Genomic DNA, 21,766 nt, shown 5'->3' with positions numbered 1-21,766 from the left:
TTCCAAGACTACAAAATGAGATAGTCTCAAGATGATGGTGATGATTTAGAGACTAAATAGGAACACAAATTTTTCTCCTCCAGATGTGCACACACAGGCAGAAATAACCTGGGTGCACACGCATGCACGCACGCGCGCGTGCGCGCGCACACACACACACACACACACACACACACACACACACACACACAGGATCTTTCAATAGAACCCAGAGCTCACCAGTATGGCTTTCTCAGGGATTCCCTATATCCACTTGCTATGTTTGGAATCCTAGGCAGCCACCTTGCCCACCTGGAATTACGTGAGCACAGCAACAATAACAGCAATGAAAACGAACCAGCAAAAAAACAAAGAGTATGAACACTAATATTACCAGTTCCTTGAACACTGGACCCGGGACATCTTTCCATCTGTTTGTGGTTTCTTCAACATCCCTTACTAGCAGTGAATAACAGCTATTCTCACTAGGCCTTAAGGAAGCACTTGTTGACCAAGATCCTCGTCCTTATCTGAGATACTTGGGTTTCATGGAAACAGGTATCGAGATAAGAATTTACATATATTATATTCTGGAATTGATCCAGAAGAAATCAGTAGTGGGTAGAGACATGAGACAAGAAAGGAAAACAAGTAATAAATGTGTGTGAACAAGCAAGTTATGGGGGGTGAAGGCAGAAGGATCAGGAGTTTAAGGCTACGCCGTCAATTCAAAGCCAGTCTGGGTTAGACCCAGTATCAAAAACCCAAACCAAACCAATGTGCCTGAGGACGGGCTCTCCTGGTAGAGGGCTTGGCCAGCACGCAGGAAGCCCTGTTCTGTCCCCAAAATCGGACATAATGGATGTGGCAACTGGTGAGCCTAGGGAGGCATAGGCAGGAGGCCCAAGAGTTCAAGGTCACGGGGACTGGAGAGATGGCTTAGCAATCAAGAGTGCTTGCAAGGCCTCTCAGTCCCACACGGAGGCTCACAACCACCTGTCACTCCAGCTTCAGGAGATCTGATGCCCTCTTCTGACCTCCACTGGCACCAGGAATGCACATAGCGAACATGCGTAGATCACGCAAGTAAAGCAATCATATACATAAATAAATAAAAAAAGCTTAAATGGAAAAGGAGTCCAAGGTCATCCTCAGCTACATAGAGAGCCTGAGGCCGCCCTGAACTACATGGCACCTCAAAAACTGAATAACTAGGAAAAAAAAACAAGAAGACCCGGAGATGTGCCTCCTCGGTTAAGACCATGTACTGCTTGCTCTTCTATGGGGGCCTGAGTTCAGGTCCCAGAACCCACATCATGTGGCTTACAATTCACGGTAGCTCCAGTTCTCCAGGTCTTACCAACACCGCCTTCTGGCTTATGCAGGCACCGTCACACACACACACACACACACACACACACACACACAGATGAAAAAATTTAAAAATCTCTAAAAAAAGAATGTCAGAAGACATGAAGAAAACGTATATGGATTAGAAGCATCCTCCCTGCTGAGCTAGCTCTGGTAGCACTGGAACATGCTATGGGTGTAGCCTGCTGGAGAGGAAGAGTAGCAACAGTCTGCTCAGCTGTGAAATGAACGAACAGGACTCTTCAGCAAGGTGAGAAAAATACCCGTGGGGGCATAAACACAGTGGGGGTAACCGATCACTTTCTGCTTAGAGTTAAAGCCTGCTGCACTGTGTGGCGGGAAATCGTTCCGACAATAGTTTGGGGTTCCAGCCTTAGGGTGTGGCTTCAGTGTGTGGACGTGATCCCCTGTAAGGAAGAGAAGGGTCTCTCTCGCTCTCTCTTGGGTAGTGGTCTGAGCATCCCGCACCTCTGCGCTCAGAAGACCGCTGCGGCTATTTACCTTCATATGAATGCTCCCCCAAATAAATATGTTATTCTTTTATTCGGGTGTTGTTGGACTTCCTTAATCTGCCCTTCAGCATTGGAAGAAACACATGTCTGATATGGTTGGCCTGGTCAAGAACCCATGGCTGAGGAGTTCACTGGCCCCAGGGGTAACCTACTACTATTATTCTGCTAAATGGACGTAGTATAAAACTGGCTTCTAAATCTGTCTTTCTCTGCTCATAAATTAGTGCAGCTCTCAGGTCTTATCAGAAAAAAAATGTCTTTTTGCAGCCGGTGGTGGTTAGTGTAGAAACTCCCAACCGGTCAGAGTGAGGAGAATAAACATCAGTGGAGTGACTGGCTGCCAGCGGGCCCTCTGTACTATAACCCTTCCCCAAAGGTCAGGGACCACTGTAGGAGAGGAGGCAGAAAGAGCGTAAGAGTCAGAGACAGGGAGGACCAGATTGAAAACAGCATCTTCTGGATATGGCGGAGCCAAGGCGCGCGTGAGCTTGCGTCCTAACCCTGTGGTTTCCCGCGCAAAAGCTGCTCGAGTTCATTTTGACAAGATGTGGGAGAGGTTCAGAAGCCCTGGCCCACGACTGAGGATCTATGGACATCAGCTAAGTTAGGTCACAGTCAGGGTTAGGTCTCAAAGGTATCTGGGACACTCTCGCTCAGGACCTGTGACTCCTTCCCACCCCGCCCCTACCCTTAGCCTCTTGGTACTGTCTGGCTCTGCTCCTAGATCTCTCTTGGTCTGCTCCCCCCCCCCAAACTCTCATCTCTCCCTCCCCTCTCCTCTCTCCTCTCATGCTCATGTTCACTCTGGACCCTTCCAGACGCCTCTGGCTGGTTTTTCCCTCATATCTACAATAAGCCTTCTCTTCAGCCACATACTGGAGCTGTCAGACAGGCCTGCTAAGCATGTCACGTATGGGATTACAGCTAAAAGCAGTTTTTGCTGGAGTTATAGGACGATTCTGGAATGTCCCCCACGTGCTGTGTGACTAGCAGGCTCACACGGTTGCTGACGCGCCTTCCCCGCCATGGTGGATGGTCCTGCCTTTTGCTGTTGTTTTGTCTTTGCCACGAGCCCAAACAAACCCTTCCTTCCTTAAGTGGTTTCCACCGGCTTGTCAAAGCAAGGAGGAAAGTAATAAGAAACCTCACAATGCAATGACAAATGCCGGCCAATGAGGTGCCCAAATGGATGGGCTCAGGCCTCAGTAGGCACTACGGTGTCCAGAGCACGAGAGAAACGGAATAGTTGGGATTTAAGAACCAAGGATTGGAGCCAGGCATGCTGGTGCATACTTGTCATCCCAGCGCTTGGGGCCAAAGAATCGAAAGTTCAAGGTCATCCTCAGCTGTATGACCCGGCTATATGACACCCTGCCCCGGACCTAATCCAAGAACGCGCTGAGTGTGGCTAGTTCCCCAGACGCTGAGTGTGGCTAGTTCCCCAGAGAAACCGAAAGCTCTTTCTTTCTGCCTCACCCCCCTGCTCCATTTGGCAACTTTGTCTCCTCCATTAGGGATCCATTAGTGCAGCGGAGGCCAGGCTGAGGAGTCCATTAAGGCTCCCTTGGGTGTAGCCGGCATCTATGCATCAGAGCAGAGACGGCTGGCAAGGAGGCCCTTTGTGCTGGCTCAGGACGCCGCAATGGCCGCGTGTTGCTGCCTCATCCTTTTCAGCCAGCAAAGCCCGGCAGACCCTGGGGGCTTGAATGAGCGAGTCATTCCTTCTGCATGCCTGCTCTCTGCTGTGGGTGTGCTATGAAAACGATTACTTTTTCCATGGATAAGCAGTTTCCTATGGCTTTCTTTGTTTTGTGCTTCTGGCGCCTTTTTGAAACAATGTCTCACTATGTAGCCCTGGCTGGCTTAGAATTCATTATACAGACTAGGCTGGACTCCAACTTGTAAAATGCTCCTGCCTCTACCTCCCCAGTCCTTGGATGGCAGGTGTACGCCACCACACCTAGTTTATCCGGCCATGGGAGTGGACCCTTTCATGGTTGCTAAGTAATCATTGTGTCACAGGTGCCTCCAGCCCGTTTTCGTTTCTTTTTTGGTATGTGTCATGTGTGCTCATGTGTGCACACACAAGCAGAGGCCACAGAGGGACGCTGGGCCTCCTGCTCCATCACTCTGCGTCTTGTTCTTCCCAGACAGGGTCTCTCACTGAACTTGGGAGCTAGGCTGGCAGCCGGCAAGCCCTAGCCACCTTCCTGTATCCATCTTCCACCATGCTGGGGCTGCAGGGGGCCCGAGCACGCACTCAAAACAGCTGAGGCAGGAGTGCATGTCTCTATTCAGTACCCTGAGGAGGTGGAAAGGGGGGGAGGTGCCTTGGGAATGTCTGGTGACACAGTCTAGCCAACTCAGCAAGCTCTGTGTTGAGTGGAGACCCTGCCTCAAACAAAAATAAGGTGAAGATGGACAGAATGTCATGCATGCATAGACTCTCTCTCTCTTTGTCTCTCTCTCTCTCTTTCTCTCACTCACTCAAGAACACACACACACACACACACACACACACACACCCTTAAGCTGGGCCACACCTTCTTGGGGCAGCCTGTGTAAAGGACAAGAAGAAACTCTGGCTGTTCGCCTGCTTGCCCTCCTTTCTGACTCACGGGCGTTAGAGCCTACTGCTCAGGGTTCCAGCCGACACGGAAGACCTGCTGAGACAGCCAGTCTCATGGGCAGGGCAACTACTGGATCCTTGACTTTCCACTGTGAGAGTCATTGTTGGATTAGCTGGGCCACAGCCTGTAAGCCACTCTAATAAATCCCGTATACATAGGTAGATACACATATGTGTGCATGTATGCATGCGTATACATGTATGTGTATAAGTATATGGTGCATATGCATTATATGACGTACTTGTATATGATGTACATGTATGTGATGTATATGTACACACACACACATATACTGACTAACATACCCCTGTAACTTGCTTTCATCGGGTATTTTGCTACCGCAAGATAAAAACAATTACAAATGCAGGAAGTAATTGAGGGTAGATGGGGTCATAAGGCTGGACTTCCCGCCGTGGTATTAGTGGCTTCCCAAGAAAAGAGATGTGAGCTAGCGTGCTCACTCTCTTCTTAGTGTGCCGCCACGTGCCGTGTTGTCATGGAGACCCTCGTCAGAGCCAGCACTTTATAGTGGGCTTCCCAGCCTCCACACCTGTGAGAAATAAACTCTGCTTTCTCCATTTCAGAGCCCCTGGCATTCTGTTAGGTAAGCAGAAAGCACACTAAGATGGATCTGTTACAACATCATTTCCTTTAATCTGCTAGGTGACTGAGGTGGAGATGGGTTAAATACCCATTTCACAGATGAGAATGCTGAGGGTCATGGATGTTAAGTATTCAGACGTGATTCCAAAGTCTGTGCTGCCTCCACTTGGGCAGCTTCACTCATCTGAGGAACACGTGGCCAGCTGCCCAGTGTGCACTTAGCTCCGGGAAAGCTCCAGGCTTGATGTCTTCCTTGTCTGTTACCAAAGCCTGAAGCTCTTTTAAGAAAGGACAAAACTTAGTCAAGCATGGTAGTGCACACCATAATCCCAGTAGTCAGGAAGCTGAGGCAGGAGGATTGGGAGTTCAGGGCCAGCTTGGGCTACAGAATGAGACCTGTGAAGGGTGAGAAAAAAGCCAGTGTCTGGCACCATGGTGATGCCAGAAGCAGCTAACCACTGCCACCTACCGGCCACTTTTTGTTTTTCCAGACAGGGTTTCTCAGTATTGTTTTGGAGGCTGTCCTGAAACTCACCTGTAGACCAGGCTGGTCTCAAATTCACAGAGATCCGCCTGCCTCTGCCTCCTGAATGCTGGGATTAAAGTTGTGCACCACCAACGCCTGGCTAAATGTGTAACCCAGGCTGGCCTCGAACTCGCAATCCTCCTGCCTCTGCCTCCTTCAACAAATCCTACCGACGTGGGCCACCACAACTGGCAGGCCACTTTTTATAAGCACACTGGTGTGGTTGCCTTTGCCTGCAATCCCAGAGTTTTAGAGACTGAGGCAGAAGGATCCTGAGTTTGAGGCCAGTTTGAACTATACACTGAATTCCAGGCCAACCTGGGGTACACAGGAAGACCCTACCAAAAATATGGAAAGAAGGAAGGAGGAGTAGAAAAAGGAATGAAGGGAAATTTGAAACAATATTTGTTTGAGGTGAGGTCTTATTCTTTAGCCTAGCCTGGCCTGGAACTTTTGACTCTCTTGACTCTACTTTCTGGCCACTGGGAATACAGGAGTGTGCCACTATTCCTTACTAACACTCCACTGCAGAAACCACAATATTATTAGCTTCTATGTAACCAGCCCTCAGTGAACATGCTCTGCCACTGAGCTACACCCCCAGCCCCTCACTGGGGGATTCTAGGCAGGGACTCTACCACTGAGCCACACCCCAGCCCCTCACTGGGGGATTCTAGGCAGGGGCTCTACCACTGAGCCACACCCCAGCCCCTCACTGGGGGATTCTAGGCAGGTGCTCTGCCACTGAGCCACGCCCCCAGCCCCTCACTGGGGAATTCTAGGCAGGTGCTCTACATCTGAGTCACACCCCAGCCCCCCACTGGGGATTCTAGGAAGTTCTCCAACTCTAAGATACATTTCCATACCTCTTCTTATGTTTTATATTGAGAGAATCTCACTAGGTTCCCCAGAATGTATTCTCTAGCTCAGTTTTTTTACTCCAATATCTCCTGCCTCAGCTGTATGAGTACCTGTCATAATGTACCTAGACCACTAGGACCCGTTTCCAGGATTTTTCCCTTTTTTTAAATTACACTTACTGGCTAGGTATTGGCACACACCTTTACTCCCAGCCCTATGGAGGCAGAGGCAGGTGGATCTCTGTGAACTGGAGGCCAACCTGGTCTACAGAGCGAGTTCCAGGACAGCCAGGGCTACACAGAGAAAATCTACCTTGAACATCCCCCAACCCCAGGCACTGGTTAAAGGGCAGAGAATGTTCACAAAAGCCCTGAGAGCTGCAGGTGTGGAAGTGGGGTTTATATAAACAACCCATAAAAAGTCGGGCTCTCCATGGAGCAGCGAACGCTTGTGGGGGTCGGCACAATTGCTCCTTCACTGGGATGCTGAACCTGTTTCTGTCCCCACCTAGCCTGTCTTTGTCCCGAGGATGCGGAGATGCTGTAGGTTAGCCAATGTTGTTTTAATATTGTTTTCAATTCAGTGAACTTCCTTTTTATGATTTCTATTTAAGCTGTTTCACCTTTCGTTTTGAAATTCTTCCCTTTTATGGAGAAAATGTGAGATTGTGAAAATGCTTGTAAGAAAGACAGTCCCATCTCCCCCTTTTCCTTTAAATGACCAATTTAGGTGATTAGGGCTGAGAATTTTTATTTTCGATTTGTTTTTCTAATGAACGTTTGTCTTCCAGAATAGAATTGTGTGGTAATGTTTAAATGGGGGAAAAACATGATTTTGTGCAATTAACAAAGCTACCAAAAGAAAATTAAACTTTTCTTGGGGGCAAAAAAAAAAAAGATTGGCCTCTCATGAGTGCCGTTTGACCCCTGCCTTTCCCCAGCTTCCTGGCTCACCTGAGCCTACTGCTCAGGGTTCTAGCAGACACGGAAGACCGGGGTCCCAGGGATGGAACTCATATTGCCAGGCTGGATGTCTGATGCCTTTACCTGCTGAGCCATCTCTCTGCCTGTCTTGCTTTTGACTGGTCTCATGCAGCTGAGACTGTTCTCCAACTTCCTATGTAGCCAAAGATGACCTTGAATTTTTGAGCCTCCTGCCTCTGCCTTCCAAGTGCTGGGATCATGGGCACGTGCCACCGGGTTAATTCAGTACTGAGGATGGAGCCCAGGGCTTCCTGTATGCTTAGACAAGCACTATACAAATGAGCTACACCCCCAGACCCGGTTCCTTCTTTTTGACTTACTGACTTTCATGGGAAAACTAACTTGCCTGAATTCTCCCTACCCGGTGCCTCCAAACCACAAATTCCTCATTCCCATTCTGGTTTACTCTAATAAGAAGTAGGCTGATCCCTTAATCCCTGTTTAAAAGGCCGGTGTTTATTGATGCCATAAAATCCCGTTGAGGAGTCCTAAATCTGTCTTTAGCTGAGCCCAGCGTGTAAGACAAGTGTGGAACACGGAATGGTGACAGCAGGGTCAGCGTGTCAAGAGCATTCACTGTTGCCTCCCTGGCATTTCCCATTGAAATCATTCCCTTGGGTACTGGGAGTAGTAGCTCAGTTGGGAAAGCACTTGTCTTACAAGCTGATTCCTTGAATCCACATGAAACACACACACACACACATACACAACAACAAGAAGACAAAACACATGTTCCTGCTTGTAATCCAGGAAGCAGAAGTAGGGGGAATGAGCTCAGGACCAGGGAGAGACCCTGTCTCAAAAAACACAAGGTAGGGGTTGAGGACTGGAGAGATGGCTCAGCAGTTACCGGGGTACCCATGTGGGGTGACTCACAACCACCTATAATTTCAAGGGATCTGCTTTTACAGGCACCTGTATCCACCCTCCTCTCTCTCTCTCTCTTTCTCTTTCTCTCTCTCTCTCTCTCTCTCTCTCTCTCTCTCTCTCTCACACACACACACACACACACACACACACACCAATACCCATTTTTTAAAAGGCAAAACAACAACAAAGACCAAACAAACAAGAAAAAAACAAGGCAGAAGCCAGGCATGGTGACCGTTACTTTAATCCCAGCACTTGGGAGACAGAGGGAGAGGCAGCAGTTAGTTCTCTGTGAGTTTCAGGCCAACCAGTGCTACATGGAAAGACCCTGTCTCAAAACAAAACAAAACAACAACAACAACAACAAAACAATCAAGCATGCAATACATGTACTTAATCCCAGAACTCATGACACAGAGGCAGATGGATCTCCGAGTTTGAGGCCAGCCTGGTCTACATAACAAGTTCTAGGCCAGCCAGGGCTACATAGAAGAAACTATTCCTTAAGAATAAATAAAAATAACCAAATCCAAGGAGGATGAGTGTACATGTGTACACAGTCACATGCACCCCCATGTGTCACCCTCAAGCATACAGGAGAAAGGGAGGGCGGGAGAGACAGAGAGGAGAGGAAAGGAAATGAGGAGGAGGGGAAGGGAGAGGAGGGGGGCCTCACTTGTTCTTGGAAGGAGGGGTGAGATCATACTGTTTTCCCCATGCTTTACGTCTAGCTGAGGCTGACTGATCCGAGCAAGGAGTTAGAAGGTTGAGGGGTTGGAGGTCCATCACCACCCTCCCCTCCCTGCCAATCTGTTGTCCCTACAGTGACTGGCTTTGCACAAAGGACACAGATCTGCAGGTGGCAGGTCACGTTTCTTCCAAGATCCAAGTCCTGGCTAGTTCCAGGACAGCTTCCTTCCCTCCTTTGTCCCTTCAGGTCAAAAGGCAGAAGCAGGAGCCCCGAGAGATGGCTCAGTGGTTTGGACCACTTGTTCATGCAGAGGATCTGGGTTCAATTCTCAGCACCCACTTGACAGCTCACAACTATCTGTAGTTAATTCCATGGGATCCAGTGCCCTCTTCTGGCTTATGTGAGAATGTACGCACATGCAAGCAAAACACGCATATAAAATTATCTAAAGTGGGGGGCTGGAGAGATGGCTCAGAGGTTAAGAGTACTGACTGCTTTTCCAGAGGTCCTAAGTTCAAATCCCAGCAACCACATGGTGGCTCACAACCATCTGTAATAATGTCCTCTTCTGGCCTATAGGCATACATGCAGACAGAACACTGTATACATAACAAATAAATAAATAAATAAATCTTTAAAAAAATAATCTAAAGTGAAGCTTAAAAAGAGGTGGGAACAGCTTTCAGCATTCCCTGGTTCGTGTGCATGTGTGTATGTATGTGTGCAGGTGTGTGTGCACAGGTGTGTGGAGAGCAGAAGACAACCTCGGTTGTCGTTCCTCAGGCGCTTTTCACTGGTCTGGGACTCACCAAGCAGACTAGACTAACTGGCAAACTACCCTGATCCTCCTGCCTCTGCGCCCTTGGGGCTGGAATTACAGGTGCATACCACCACACCTGGGTTTGTATGTGGGTTCAAGGGACTGAACTCTGATCCTCATGCTTGTAAGGCATACTACCTAGGCCTTTCCCCAGCCCTGATTTCTTTCATTCTGTAACTTGGGCAGATACTGCCCAACACTCGGTGCCCAAATGTGCTTATGCATTCTTTCCCGCCAGAATGGGATTTATAGACCACCTCCATCTAATACAAACATAGTCCCAAGCCAACCCTGCCATCACTCTGGTGCTCTCCAGTCTCTCTACCGAGTTCCTGCCCGTCACTGTCTCTCTTGGCATAGGCTTCCTCATGACTCCCTAAGAAGTAGAACTTTCTCCTCTTCTATCCTAGACCCTCGTCAGCTGTCCTGCCGAGTTTTATGTCAGCCCGACACAAGCTAGAGTCATCTGAAGAGAGGGAGCCTCAACTGAGGAAATGCCTCTTTAAGATCCAATGGTAGGGAATTCTCTTAATTAGTGATTGATGGGGAGGGCTCAGCTCGTCATGGGTGAGGCTACTGGTCCTGATTTCTATTAGAAGATAGGCTGAGCAAGCCAGTAAGCAGTACTCCTCCACGGCCTCTGTACCGGCTACTGCCTCCAGGACCCTGTCCGGACTTCCTTCAAGGACGGACTGCAATTCGGAAGTGTAAAGCCAAATAAACCCTTGCTTTTGGACATGGTGCTTCATCACTGCAACAGAAACCCTGACCAAGATACTAGCCTACTGGTGACACTGCTCCCTGTGTCCCTTCACTTTAATCTGGGCTGGGTAACTTGTGGTACAGCAAAAGTTTTCAGTGGCTCCCTTTTCATGCCTCTATTGAAGGTGAATTTCTACCCAAAGCCTCCAATTTAAAAGAAATCATTGGCAGCTTCAAAATAAGCTCCTCTTTCGGTGATAGCATAGTAGTTAAAGTGATTGCTCAGCACCAGAACTGGGATCCTCTGCTAGGTGGGCGTGGTAGCCTGCCTGAAGTCCAATCTCAGAAGCGGGAGCCAGGGTATATCCAGAGCAAGCTGACGAGTGCAGATAGCCATGGTGTCTTAGGTAGGGTTTCCATTGCTGTGGAGAGACACCATGGCCACTGCAGCTCCTATAAAGGAAAACATTTAATTGGGGTGGCTCCCTTACAGTTTAGAGGCTTAGCCCATTATCATCATGGCGGGAAGCTGTAGCATGCAGGCAGACATGGTGCTGGAGAAAACGGCTGCGAGTTCTTACACACCTTGACTCACAGGCAACAGGAAGTTGTCCGAGGCACTGGGCAGTATCTTGAGCCTATATAAAACCAAAAGTCCACACTTCCTCCAGTGAGACCACACCTTCTCCAACACGGCCACACCCCCTAATAGTGCCACTCCCTTTGGGGGCCAAATTCTTTCAAACCACCCCACACAGCAATAAGATCTGGGTTTAATGAGATCCTACCATGACAGGTAGCATGCAAGAGATATAGAAAATGCTTGCTGACATCAGCCTTAGGTTTCCACGTGCATGAGTGCGTTCTCACACACACACACACACACACACACACACACACACACACACAGCCACCCTAGTCAGATCTCTGGGTCCCACATGGTAGAAAACAGATTTCTATTTGCTTTCTGACCTCCACAGGTGCCCTGTGAGCATGAGCACACCCACACATATGCAAACGGGTACATATATATATATATTTTTTTTAAGTCAGCATAGTGACTCACACCTACAATCCTAACACTTGAGAGGAGGAGGCAAGACAGTCAGGGATTCAAGGGACTACGCTACATAATGAGTTTGATGCTGCCACTGATTAATTAAAGCATTGTCTAATACGAGTGAGACCCTAGGTTCTTACTGCACAGATAGTTGGATAGAATCATCACATTGTTTAATGCTTAACGGTGCCATTTGTTCTGCTACTGGAGAACGTGCGACTTTTTCTTGCTGAGGAGTACGTGTGGGTGCCCTTGGCTGGAATCAAAGCAGGATGACCTGCCTAACAAGAAGCAGCTGCGGGGGTTCCCACCGACAGGTAAAGTGAGAATGATGTGAAGTCTGGAAAGTTCTGGGGAGGTAGCCGCAGTCACAGTCCAGTACTTGGGCACCCGGGTCTGCAATCCTCCAGAATGGGCAGAGATTAGATGTGTCTGAAGGAGGACCACTGAGCCCTCCGTCGCCGGACCACACTGATGTGGAGTTGCTCCGCGTGCCGGGTGAGAGCTGTGCAGCCGAGCTTCCCTTCATCTGCCTTTCCATGCCCTCGGGGAGTCGTTTGAACAATGCGAACCACAGGTTGCGCTGGCCGGATCACTGCTTCTTACTGCTCAAATTCCCACAGCTGCGAGGGCCCAGGAGGTGGCGCTTCAAAGTAGGGTGGAGTCAGCGAGGGCTGGTCTGGGGCAGCCAGGCCCCGCCCCGTAACGATGACGGACAAGCCTTCAGACCAATCACGATCCTTTTGTGGTCTAGCGGGGATGAGAAGGCGGAGCGACGGATGTAGGGTGCAACCATCGAAGGGAAGGTTCGGGCCGCTCTCCGGGTGCAGCCCCGCTATGATGACAAACACGTCTTCAGACCAATCACACAGTGTATCTACAGCCTTCAGGGGCCCGGGGGTGGTGTACCAGGTAGGGGGCGGAGCTCCGGAGGGCAGGTTGGGACAGCAGCCCGCCAGGTCCCGCCCACTAATTATAATAGACAAGCCTTCAGACCAGTCATAAGGTGCCGATCGCCCTGAGGTGGGCCAGCCGGGCAAAGTGAGCGGAGTGCCTCCGAAGTGGGAGGAGGCGTGTGGGGGAAAGCCTCTTGGAGCGATGGGGGTGGGTCCTGAGGGAGATGGACAGCCCTATCAACCAATGGAAGAGGACATCTGTTCCCGTTAGCGCCGGATCCCCGCGGGTAGGGCGGGGCGGGAGGCGCCGCGGGGATCCCGGGGCAGCCGTGGGCCCCTGACTACATTCACCCTGGAAACATGGACCGGATGGCCAGCTCCATGAAGCAGGTGCCCAACCCGCTGCCCAAAGTATTGAGCCGGCGTGGGGTTGGTGCTGGGATGGAGGCTGCAGAGCGCGAGAGCTTCGAGCGGACTCAGGTGAGGATTGAGAACGCTGGGGCATCCCTGGGGCACCCGGAGTGGTGCAGGGTGCTGGAGAGGCTCGGAGGGGAGTGAGGGTCTTGCAGACCCGGGAGGGGATTAGGCAAGGTGGCTGCAATCGGAATCATCTTGAGGTGCGGAACTAGGCAGGTCCCAGGGAGGTCAGGGACCTGGGCATCCCTGCTGGCCTGGGGATCAGAGTGAACTCTGAGGAGCTGCAGATCTCCCTGAGGCTGAGCGGGCAGAGCGGTGAGCATCATCAGGGGTCACAAGGGAGACCGAAGGGAAGCGGTTCCACTTGGGAGACACTTGGGTTTTGCGAGTGTGGGGACGCTGGCCTGGGGGGTGTGAACGGTGCGCCTGATCGCTTCTTGTTTGTATTGACTTCTCCCTCCGCCCCTCAGCATCCTGTTCAACTTGACTCTCAGCAGCCCCAGCTGCTGACCTTAGCGGCTGAGCCGAAGGGGGTTTGAGTGATGAGAAGGAATGTAGGAAATGCGAAGTGTGGCTCAACTTGGAAAATGACCCGGGGGGGACCGGAGGAATGGGGGCATGCAGTCTGGGACAGGGATTGAGGCACTTGAACTGTCAGACCCTTGCGTGTCGGGAATAAATTGTCCAGTGAGACCCAGAATCCCGACTTAAGGTTTTGTTTTCACCCCCCAAAATACGACTGACTGCTAATAAGCAGACCGCCTTATTTGTCTGGTCTGACCAGGGCAGATGGCCAAAATTCCACCGTGGTTATCAACAAAACCACTATCCGTTTTTACCTCGAGCTTTTATGCTTGGTGTATTGATTGGACTGAATCAAGCCTGAGGCGTGGGGCCTTCATCAGTTAGTTCATCAGTGTGTAAAATCCATTTCCGAGAATACAACCCTTAGGGTCCCATTGCCCGAGATGTGCGCGTAGATCCCTCACTCCGGGCCCTCAGAGTTCTACTTTGAAGGTCCAGTTGACTTCTGCCAAAGGCTGGTCCCCTGTTGTGTTCTACGAGATGGAAGAGATAGGGAGGGCCCATGTGTTCTATAAATGGACTGTGCAAGGAAGAAAACCATTTTAACTCGGGGGACTTTAATCCTTCTCTTGTTTCTGAGACACTTGGATCCACTACGTGTGCCTGAGGGAAAGTAGGGTGGAGAGAGACTGTCATTCACTTGTCTCTCAGGGTTCAGCTGGGTTTTGAGCTTTTCCCTCAGATCTTCCGAACTGACCCCCTTTTTTAAAAAAAGAAAATTTGCCTTGGGTGTTCCTGGAAAAAATTCATATTCTCCCACCCCCACCCACACACTCCTCTCTTTTTTTTAATGAAAGAAGGAAAGAAACTAGAGCTGTTTTATAGCATTCATTCCTTTGAGAACCTCTGACAACTGGAAACTGGAGCAATGAGTAGACGTAAGAGTTGGAGTTTAGGGCTGGGGGAGCTGGCTCAGGGGTAAAGACCAACTAACCTGGCCTCCAGAGCTTCATCCCAGGAAGATAGACTCGTCCAAGCTGTCCTCTGACCTACACGCTCACTGTGCTCCATAAACACCCCCCAACACACACACACACGCACACACACACACACACACACACACACACACACCAAAAAACCACTTGAATTAAAAAAGTTTGAACTTAATATGGAGTGATAGAAATTTAGGCATCTGAATGTTTCCAGCCACGACTAACATTTTCCCTAGTTGTCCAGGGAACACCCACCCAGGAGAGTGGTAGATCAGTGTCTCGTTTTACCTCCTGTAGAACAACTGGATGGCCTGGAATTGGCTGTGTAGACCAGGCTGGCCTTGAACTCTCGTCAGTCTCCCTGCCTTTGCCTTCCTAGTGCTGGGATTAGGGGCATGAGCCACCACTATCTAACTCGGTTGTTGAAACCCATTAGAGCTGGCATGCAGGCTGAGAGACACCCCTGCAATCCCAGCACCCAGGAGCAGAACAAGACGACCCTAGCAAGGCTGAAGCCGGTGTGGTCTAAATAGCAGCTTCCAGGCCAACTGTGGCTATCATAGTGAGACCCTGTCGCAAAAAGAATTTCAGTAACCCAAAACCAAAAACATTGGTATCTTAAGAGGCCAAGAGAATTGGCAAAGGTATGATAATAATAATTGTGACTGATTATTACGTTGGAGGCCCTCTAAATGCAGTACTTTATTTGCCATCTTTAATCTTCACAAGGGCTGTTATCGGCCGCATTTTGCTTGGAGGAAATCGAATCCCTACTGAAGTTAAATAACTTGCTGGGTAACACAGGTGGAAAGTGGCCCCAACCTTTAAACACTGCCTTGTGCAACCTCTCAGCCCTGAGCGGGTCCGGAAGACATCTGAGTTCTGTTCATTTCTTTTTGTTTCGAGACGGTCTCTCGTAGTTCAGCTGCTCGCACACTAGCAACGAAGACAAGGAGGCTCTTGAATGCCTGGTCCTCCTGCCTCCACCTCTGAGGGCTGGCATTGCAGGGGTGTCCCACCTTGGTTGGTTATTTGCATTGTTGGGGACGGAACCCAGAGCTTCATGCATGCTAGGCAAGCACGCTGCCAACTGAGCCACACCACCAGCCCCTAGGAGACTGCTCGGTTTTGTGGCCAAGTGTAGGCTGGTGTGACTTGATCTATGTGGGACTGTGTGCCCTCAGGTGGACAATCTAAACTTCCTAACTGTAAAATAAGGATAATGCAGGGCTGGGAAGATCGCTTGGTGAGTATTCTGCTTGGCATACAAACATGAGGACCTGAGTTCAGATCCTCAGAATCCACATTAGAACAAAGCAAAACAGGTGCAGCTCCTGCTTTAGCCAGATCAGTGAGACTCAAGTTCAGTGAACTGTCAAAAGAGAAAAGAGATGGAGGGTAATGAACACGCCCAATGTAGACCTCTGGGCTTTACATGTGTGCACACGCAGGAGCATGCATCTGCACACTAAGTACACAACACATATACAAAATCCACATAATATTTAACCTTGCAGGTCTATGGTGTGGCATGCATGGAATAATACACAAGAAGGCATTTTGTAAATTATGGGGCACTCTGTGTCCCAGGAGCAGCCTGTTCCAGGAAGTCTGTCCTCCTCAGCTGTCAGCACTGTTTCCAAATGTCACATGGCCATTGTCCCTCCCAGTGGCCCGACCAACTCGTACCCCAGTCGTCACCCAGCTGCCCATTCAGCTCGGCACAAGCTTTGGTCGGATGTTTATTTTTTGACACTTATTTTAAATTCTGCTCACCGAGTCAATTCTGTATTCACTGGGACCTAACAAAGGGAGGAAGCCTGGGAGGGTGGCTCAGTGGTTGCTGCACATGTGAAGACCTGAGTTGGGATTCCCCGGAGCCCCTGTAAAGTGGGGCATGCTAACACACACCTCTAACTCCAGTACTCTTTACAGAAAGATGGGAGGAGGAGACAGGAGAATCCCTGGAAGCTCACAGGCCAAGGAGCTTGGGGTGTGTCATGACAAACAATGAGAAACTGTGTCTCAAATAATGTAGAAACTGACGGCGCCTGAGGTCATTTTATGACGTCCATGTATGTAGCATGGCATGTACACACACACACACACACACACACACACACACACACACCATACACTGTCTCAGACTCACTGTAGAGCCGCAGGCTGGCCTCGAGTTTGCAGTTTTCCTGCCTCAGTCTCCCAAGTAGATGGTTAATGAGCTTCATCATCTTGATGGGCTAGTGTTGTTTTCTTTCTTTGTTTTCAAGACAGGCTCTTGTGTAGCCCAGGCTAGCCTGGAACTTACTGTGTACCCAAGGATGACCGTAGACTCCCGATCCTCCCTGTGTTAGCATAGTAGGTGTGCTCTATTCCATTTGGCTTTAGTATTATCTTTGTGAAAGAGAAGGCAAAATGTGTATAATTATACAATATGTAATTAAAAAATTTAAAGATCTGTCTATTATGCATACAGTGTTCTGACTGCATATAGCCCTGAAGGCCAGAAGAGGGCACCGGATCTCATTACAGATGACTGTGAGCCACCATGTGGTTGCCGGGAACTGAACTCAGGACCTCTGGAAGAGCAGCCTGGTGCTCTTAACCTCTGAGCCACCTCTCCAGCCCCGTAATTAAAAATTCTTAATTAAAATTATTTACATGTGTGCATGCGCGTCTACACTCCTGTACTCCCCGTGCATGCACATGAGGAGGTAAGAGGAGGACATCAGACAGGGTCTCTCACCTAACCCAGAGCTATGCTGCGAGCCCTAGCCTCCTGTCTTTGTCAGTCACCCCCAGCACTGCGGTTAGGTGGATGTGGCCATGCCCTACGTTGTTTAAAACATGGGCGCTTGGAATTCGAACCCAGGTCCTCCTGCTTTTGCCATAAGGCGCTTTCTCCCCAGCCCAATGGTTTTTTTTTTTTAATTATTTGATGTAGGATCTGAAAAGCAGTTATTTGCCTCCCAAAATCTACTGTGGCACCGAGCAGGATTCAGCTCCCTGTAGAATGTCGCAAGCACAAGGGCCTGGTTTGGTCCGTGGCACCAAGAAAGAAAAGAAAAGAGAAGAAGCTGCTGTAATGATGCCTGGTTTGGGGAGCGCGTGACAGTTTATAAGGAGTGATGATGAGTGACGTCAGCCTTCAGAGAGTTTGTCTTGGTCATCCAGTCTGATGTGTGAGCGAGAAGCCACAACCTCAGATGCCCCATGGTAGGCCTAGCCCACCGTGATACCCAACCTCAGATGCCTCATGGTAGGCCTAGCCCACCGTGATACCCAACCTCAGATGCCCCATGGTAGGCCTAGACCACCGTGATACCCAACCTCAGATGCCCCATGGTAGGCCTAGCCCACCGTGATGCCCTCCAGTTGGTCATGAGGATATTTCTGGAAGGAGTCAAGGGTTGCCGATCAGATGAGGAAAATAGCTTTAGCTGACTTTTTATTCACCTTTATTGATTTATTCTGTGCATCTGTATGTGTAGGTGTGGGGGGTGTTGCACGTGGAGGTCAGAGGACAACTTGGAGGAGCTGGTTCTGGCCTCCCACTGCAGGTCCTGGGGATTGAACTCAGGTTGTGAAGCTTGGCGGCAAGTGCCTCCAATTCTAGTTCGTAAGACAAGATCCCGCTGTACAGATCTCTTCAAATATGTGATCCTCCAGCGTCAGCCACTGGAGGGATTAAAGCATACACACCGTGCTTGGCCACTGCCTATATTTACTTATCCAAAAAAAAAAAAAAAGGCTTTTCTCTGCGGGATGTTTTTTCTTTTAACACTGCTTTGGGGGTGGCCTGTACCATGGGGATGCAGAGATGAGTAGGATGGAGCCTAGCCCTGCAGGAGCTGTGTGTGAGTCGGCAGGGAAGTGGGGCTCTGTTGTGGTGGGGACCACAGCGGCAGACTTCAAGGGTGTTGAAACCAGAGGCAGGAAGAGGCTGAAGGTACAGCTCAGCCACAGAGCACTTGCTCAGGATGACCCAGATAGGGGCTGCGGGTGTAGCTCACGGTGTCACAGGGACACAGTCCGTCACGGCGGGGAAGGCAAGGCGGCAGGAGCATGAGGCGGAGACGGTCGGGAAGCCGAGAGAGATGGGTGCTGGTGCTCAGTTTGATTTCTCCCTTTGATTCAGAACCCCAGCCCGTATTTCGGGTGGACCTGCCTGCCCCAGTCTAGAAGCCCCCTTATAGGTGTGCTCCTAGATCCGTCTCCTAGGTGACTGCAGACCCTATTTGCTGACAGTGTTTTAACTGCCTTTGTCCCAGCCTGCTTGCTCTCTTCCTACTTCTCCCCCCGATCTTTGGGGTCCCCGAGATGCTGACATCACCCCCACTTCTGTTTCACACCTGCCCACTTCCTCTGCTCTCACCTCCATCCGACAGTTTCTGTCCTCACCACGACGATGTCACCTCCCCATGTCTCCTTCCTGTTCTGTGGGGACCTTCTCCTTCAAGACATCCGTGCCCCCTCCCCACCCTGGGGCCTGGCATTGGCCCCTTGTGTCCCTGACCCCACTTATCCCTCCCTCTTGCCCACACCGCATGTGCCCTGTTGCCTCTGAGATGTTCCTGCGCCCAGCCCTCCTTTGTTCCTCACAGCGCCTGCCTCCATGACTCCAAATGTCTTTCTTTTTCTCCCTTCCCCTCCACCCTCCCTTTTCTTTCTTTACTGGTCCCCTTTCTCCGGGTTTCTATTGCTGTGGAGAGAAGCCATGACCACAGCAACTCTTTTTGGTTTTTCGAGACAGGGTTTGTCTATGTTCTTTGGAGGCTGTCCTGGAACTCGCTTTTGTAGACCAGGCTGGTCTTGAACTCACAGAGATCCGCCTGCCTCTGCCTCCCGAGTGCTGGGATTAAAGGCGTGCGCCACCACCTCCCGGCTTACTCCCTTTTCTCAAGAGACTTTGCTAGGGGATGAGACTATAGCTTGGCGGGTAGACTGCTTGCCTAGCACAAAGCCCTGGGTTCCATCCCCAGCACCACATAACCCAGGCCTGTTAGTGTGTGTCTTTACTCTTAGCACTTGGGACGTGAAGGCAGAAGGATCAGGAGTTGAAGGCTGGGGCTGGAGAGGTGACTCCGCGGCTAAGAGCACTTGCTGCTGTTGCAGAGGCTCCGAGCTCAGTTCCCCGCACCTACGTCAAACTCCAGCTTCAGAGGATTGGACAACCTCTTAGGTCCTCCCTGGGCCCCTTCACACACACACACAATCAAAATTAATAAGCCAGGCTGGAGGGATGGCTCTGTGCTTACGTGCACTTGGGGCTGTTGAAGAGGACGCACTTCATAGCTCAGCACTTGTATTCAGTGGCTTACGGGCACCTGGTATTCCCAGTTCCGGGGAATCCAACACCCTATTCTGGCTTCCACGGGCACCTGTGCGCACGTGGTACACATATATACACTCAGGAATGAATCTTTAAAAATAAAAGGCCAGGTGTGGTGGCACACGCCTTTAGTCCCATCACTGAGAAGGCAGAGGCAGGGGGATCTCTGTAAGTTTGACATCAGCCTGGTCTACATAATAAGGTCCAGGCCAGCCAAGGCTACATAGTGAGACTTTATCTCAAAACACAAAAATTTTCAAGGTCATTTCCAGATTCTGTGTGGTATGATACCACCAGAGTCCCTGGTCCTTGCCCTTATATAACTCAAATGTATGCTGGACGTCTCTCGAGGTCTGGCTGTACGTGGGTCATATGTATAGTCCAGGGAGTCTCCCAGTTACTACATTTATGCAAGCCCACATCTCGGCTTCCTGTGTTAATAGTTCCCTCTTTGGGGTGGCTGAGAGGCTCATTGTCTATTGGGGGACCCTTGTAGAAGGTTCTGACGTGCCCATTGGCCAGACATAAACAAAGGAGTCAAAGAATTGAGAAGTAGGGGCCTGTATCTCTACTCCTGGGTACAAGACGCAGGAAGATGAAGCAGGGGAACTGAATGAAGCCAGGAGTTCAAGGCCAACATGGGCAACGTATTGAGACACTGTCTGAAAAAAAGAAAAATACAAAAGAAAAGTAATGTTCTCCCTGCTGTGACAAAATACCTCACCAAAGCCACTGAAAGGGGAAAGGGCTTGTCTCGGTCCACAGTTCAAAGTTCATCGTGGTGGGCCATCACAGCGGCAAGAGCGCGAGGCAGCCGGTCACGCAGTGTCCACAGTCAGGAAGCAGAGACACATGGATGCTGGGGCTCAGCTCGATTTCTCGTTTTTTTTATTCAGTCCAGGACCCCAGCCTAGGGGATGGTGCCACCCCATTCAGGCTGGGTCTCTCTCTTCTGCTCAGGTAAACATTCACATAAGAGATAGAGAGATGGCTCAGTGGTTAGGAGCACTGGCTGCTCTGCTAAAGGACCCCAGATCAATTCCCAGCACCCACATGGCAGCTCACAGCTGTCTGTAACTCCACTTCCAGGGGGATCTGATGCCTTCATCCACATAAAACAAAGTTAAATAAATTATTAAAAAGGAATCACATGGACAAGCGTGGGCATGTCTCCTACGAGGTTCTAAGAGCCTCAAACTCTACTGACTGAGCCGATTTGCCCAGGTGATTATAAATATCAAGGTGACAACCAAGATTGACCACCAGGGGCTGGATAGATAGCACTGATGCTCTTACAAAGGACCGGAGTGTGGTCACCGGCACACACCGTGGACCCTCCCAGCCTCCTGTGACTCCAGCTAATGACCTCTCCTGACATCCTGGGACATTGTACTTACATCTCGTAGGCAGAGATGCACAAGCATATACATAATAAAAAACAAGCTGGGCGTTGGTGGCGCACACCTTTAATCCCAGCACTCGGGAGGCAGAGGCAGGTGGATCTCTGTGAGTTCGAGGCCAGCCTGGTCTACAGATCGAGTTCCAGGACAGCCTCCAAAACAATACAGAGAAACCCTGTCTCGAAAAACCAAAAAAATAAAAGATTCGCCATTAGACCTGGTGTCACAGCATACATCTCTTATCCCAGCTGCTCGGGGACTGAGTCATGGAATCAAGGGGTACAGGCATATATGGTGCTGGTCTTATACACATATTTTGTGTGTGTGCGCGTGCGGGGTGTGTGTGTGTATCTCTGTGTGTGTATGCAATAGTGCTTGTATGGGGGTCAGAGGACAACTCACAGGAATCAGTTTTCTCCTCCCCCCACGTGGGTCTTGAGGATTGAACTCAGGTGGTCAGGTTTGGCTGCAAGTACCTGGTGAGCCATCTTGCTGGCCCTTAACAATACATACATACATACATACATATGTACGTACGTATTTCTAGCAACCTCTAAACTACTCTGCTGGATGCTTCTCTGCCTGGGAATAGGACC

The 21,766-nt window shown here is 50.1% G+C and overlaps 1 protein-coding gene across 2 annotated transcripts in view; it reads left to right on the top strand.

Annotated features, from left to right (window-relative positions):
- The first annotated feature begins 12,799 nt into the window (after positions 1 to 12,799).
- The window catches only part of Hip1 (huntingtin interacting protein 1), a 118,402-nt gene continuing 109,435 nt past the window's right edge, over positions 12,800 to 21,766 (top strand). For both annotated transcript variants that reach the window (XM_040731229.1, XM_040731224.1), the window contains exon 1: positions 12,800 to 12,984. In XM_040731229.1, coding sequence (XP_040587163.1) covers positions 12,865 to 12,984 — 120 coding nt within the window. In that variant the 5' untranslated portion in view covers positions 12,800 to 12,864. The remainder of the gene's footprint in view (positions 12,985 to 21,766) is intronic.

This window comes from Mesocricetus auratus, unplaced genomic scaffold (genome assembly GCF_017639785.1).
Source record: "Mesocricetus auratus isolate SY011 unplaced genomic scaffold, BCM_Maur_2.0 Super-Scaffold_100025, whole genome shotgun sequence".
Lineage (NCBI taxonomy): Eukaryota > Metazoa > Chordata > Mammalia > Rodentia > Cricetidae > Mesocricetus > Mesocricetus auratus.
This window is presented reverse-complemented; position numbering and strand designations above follow the sequence as displayed.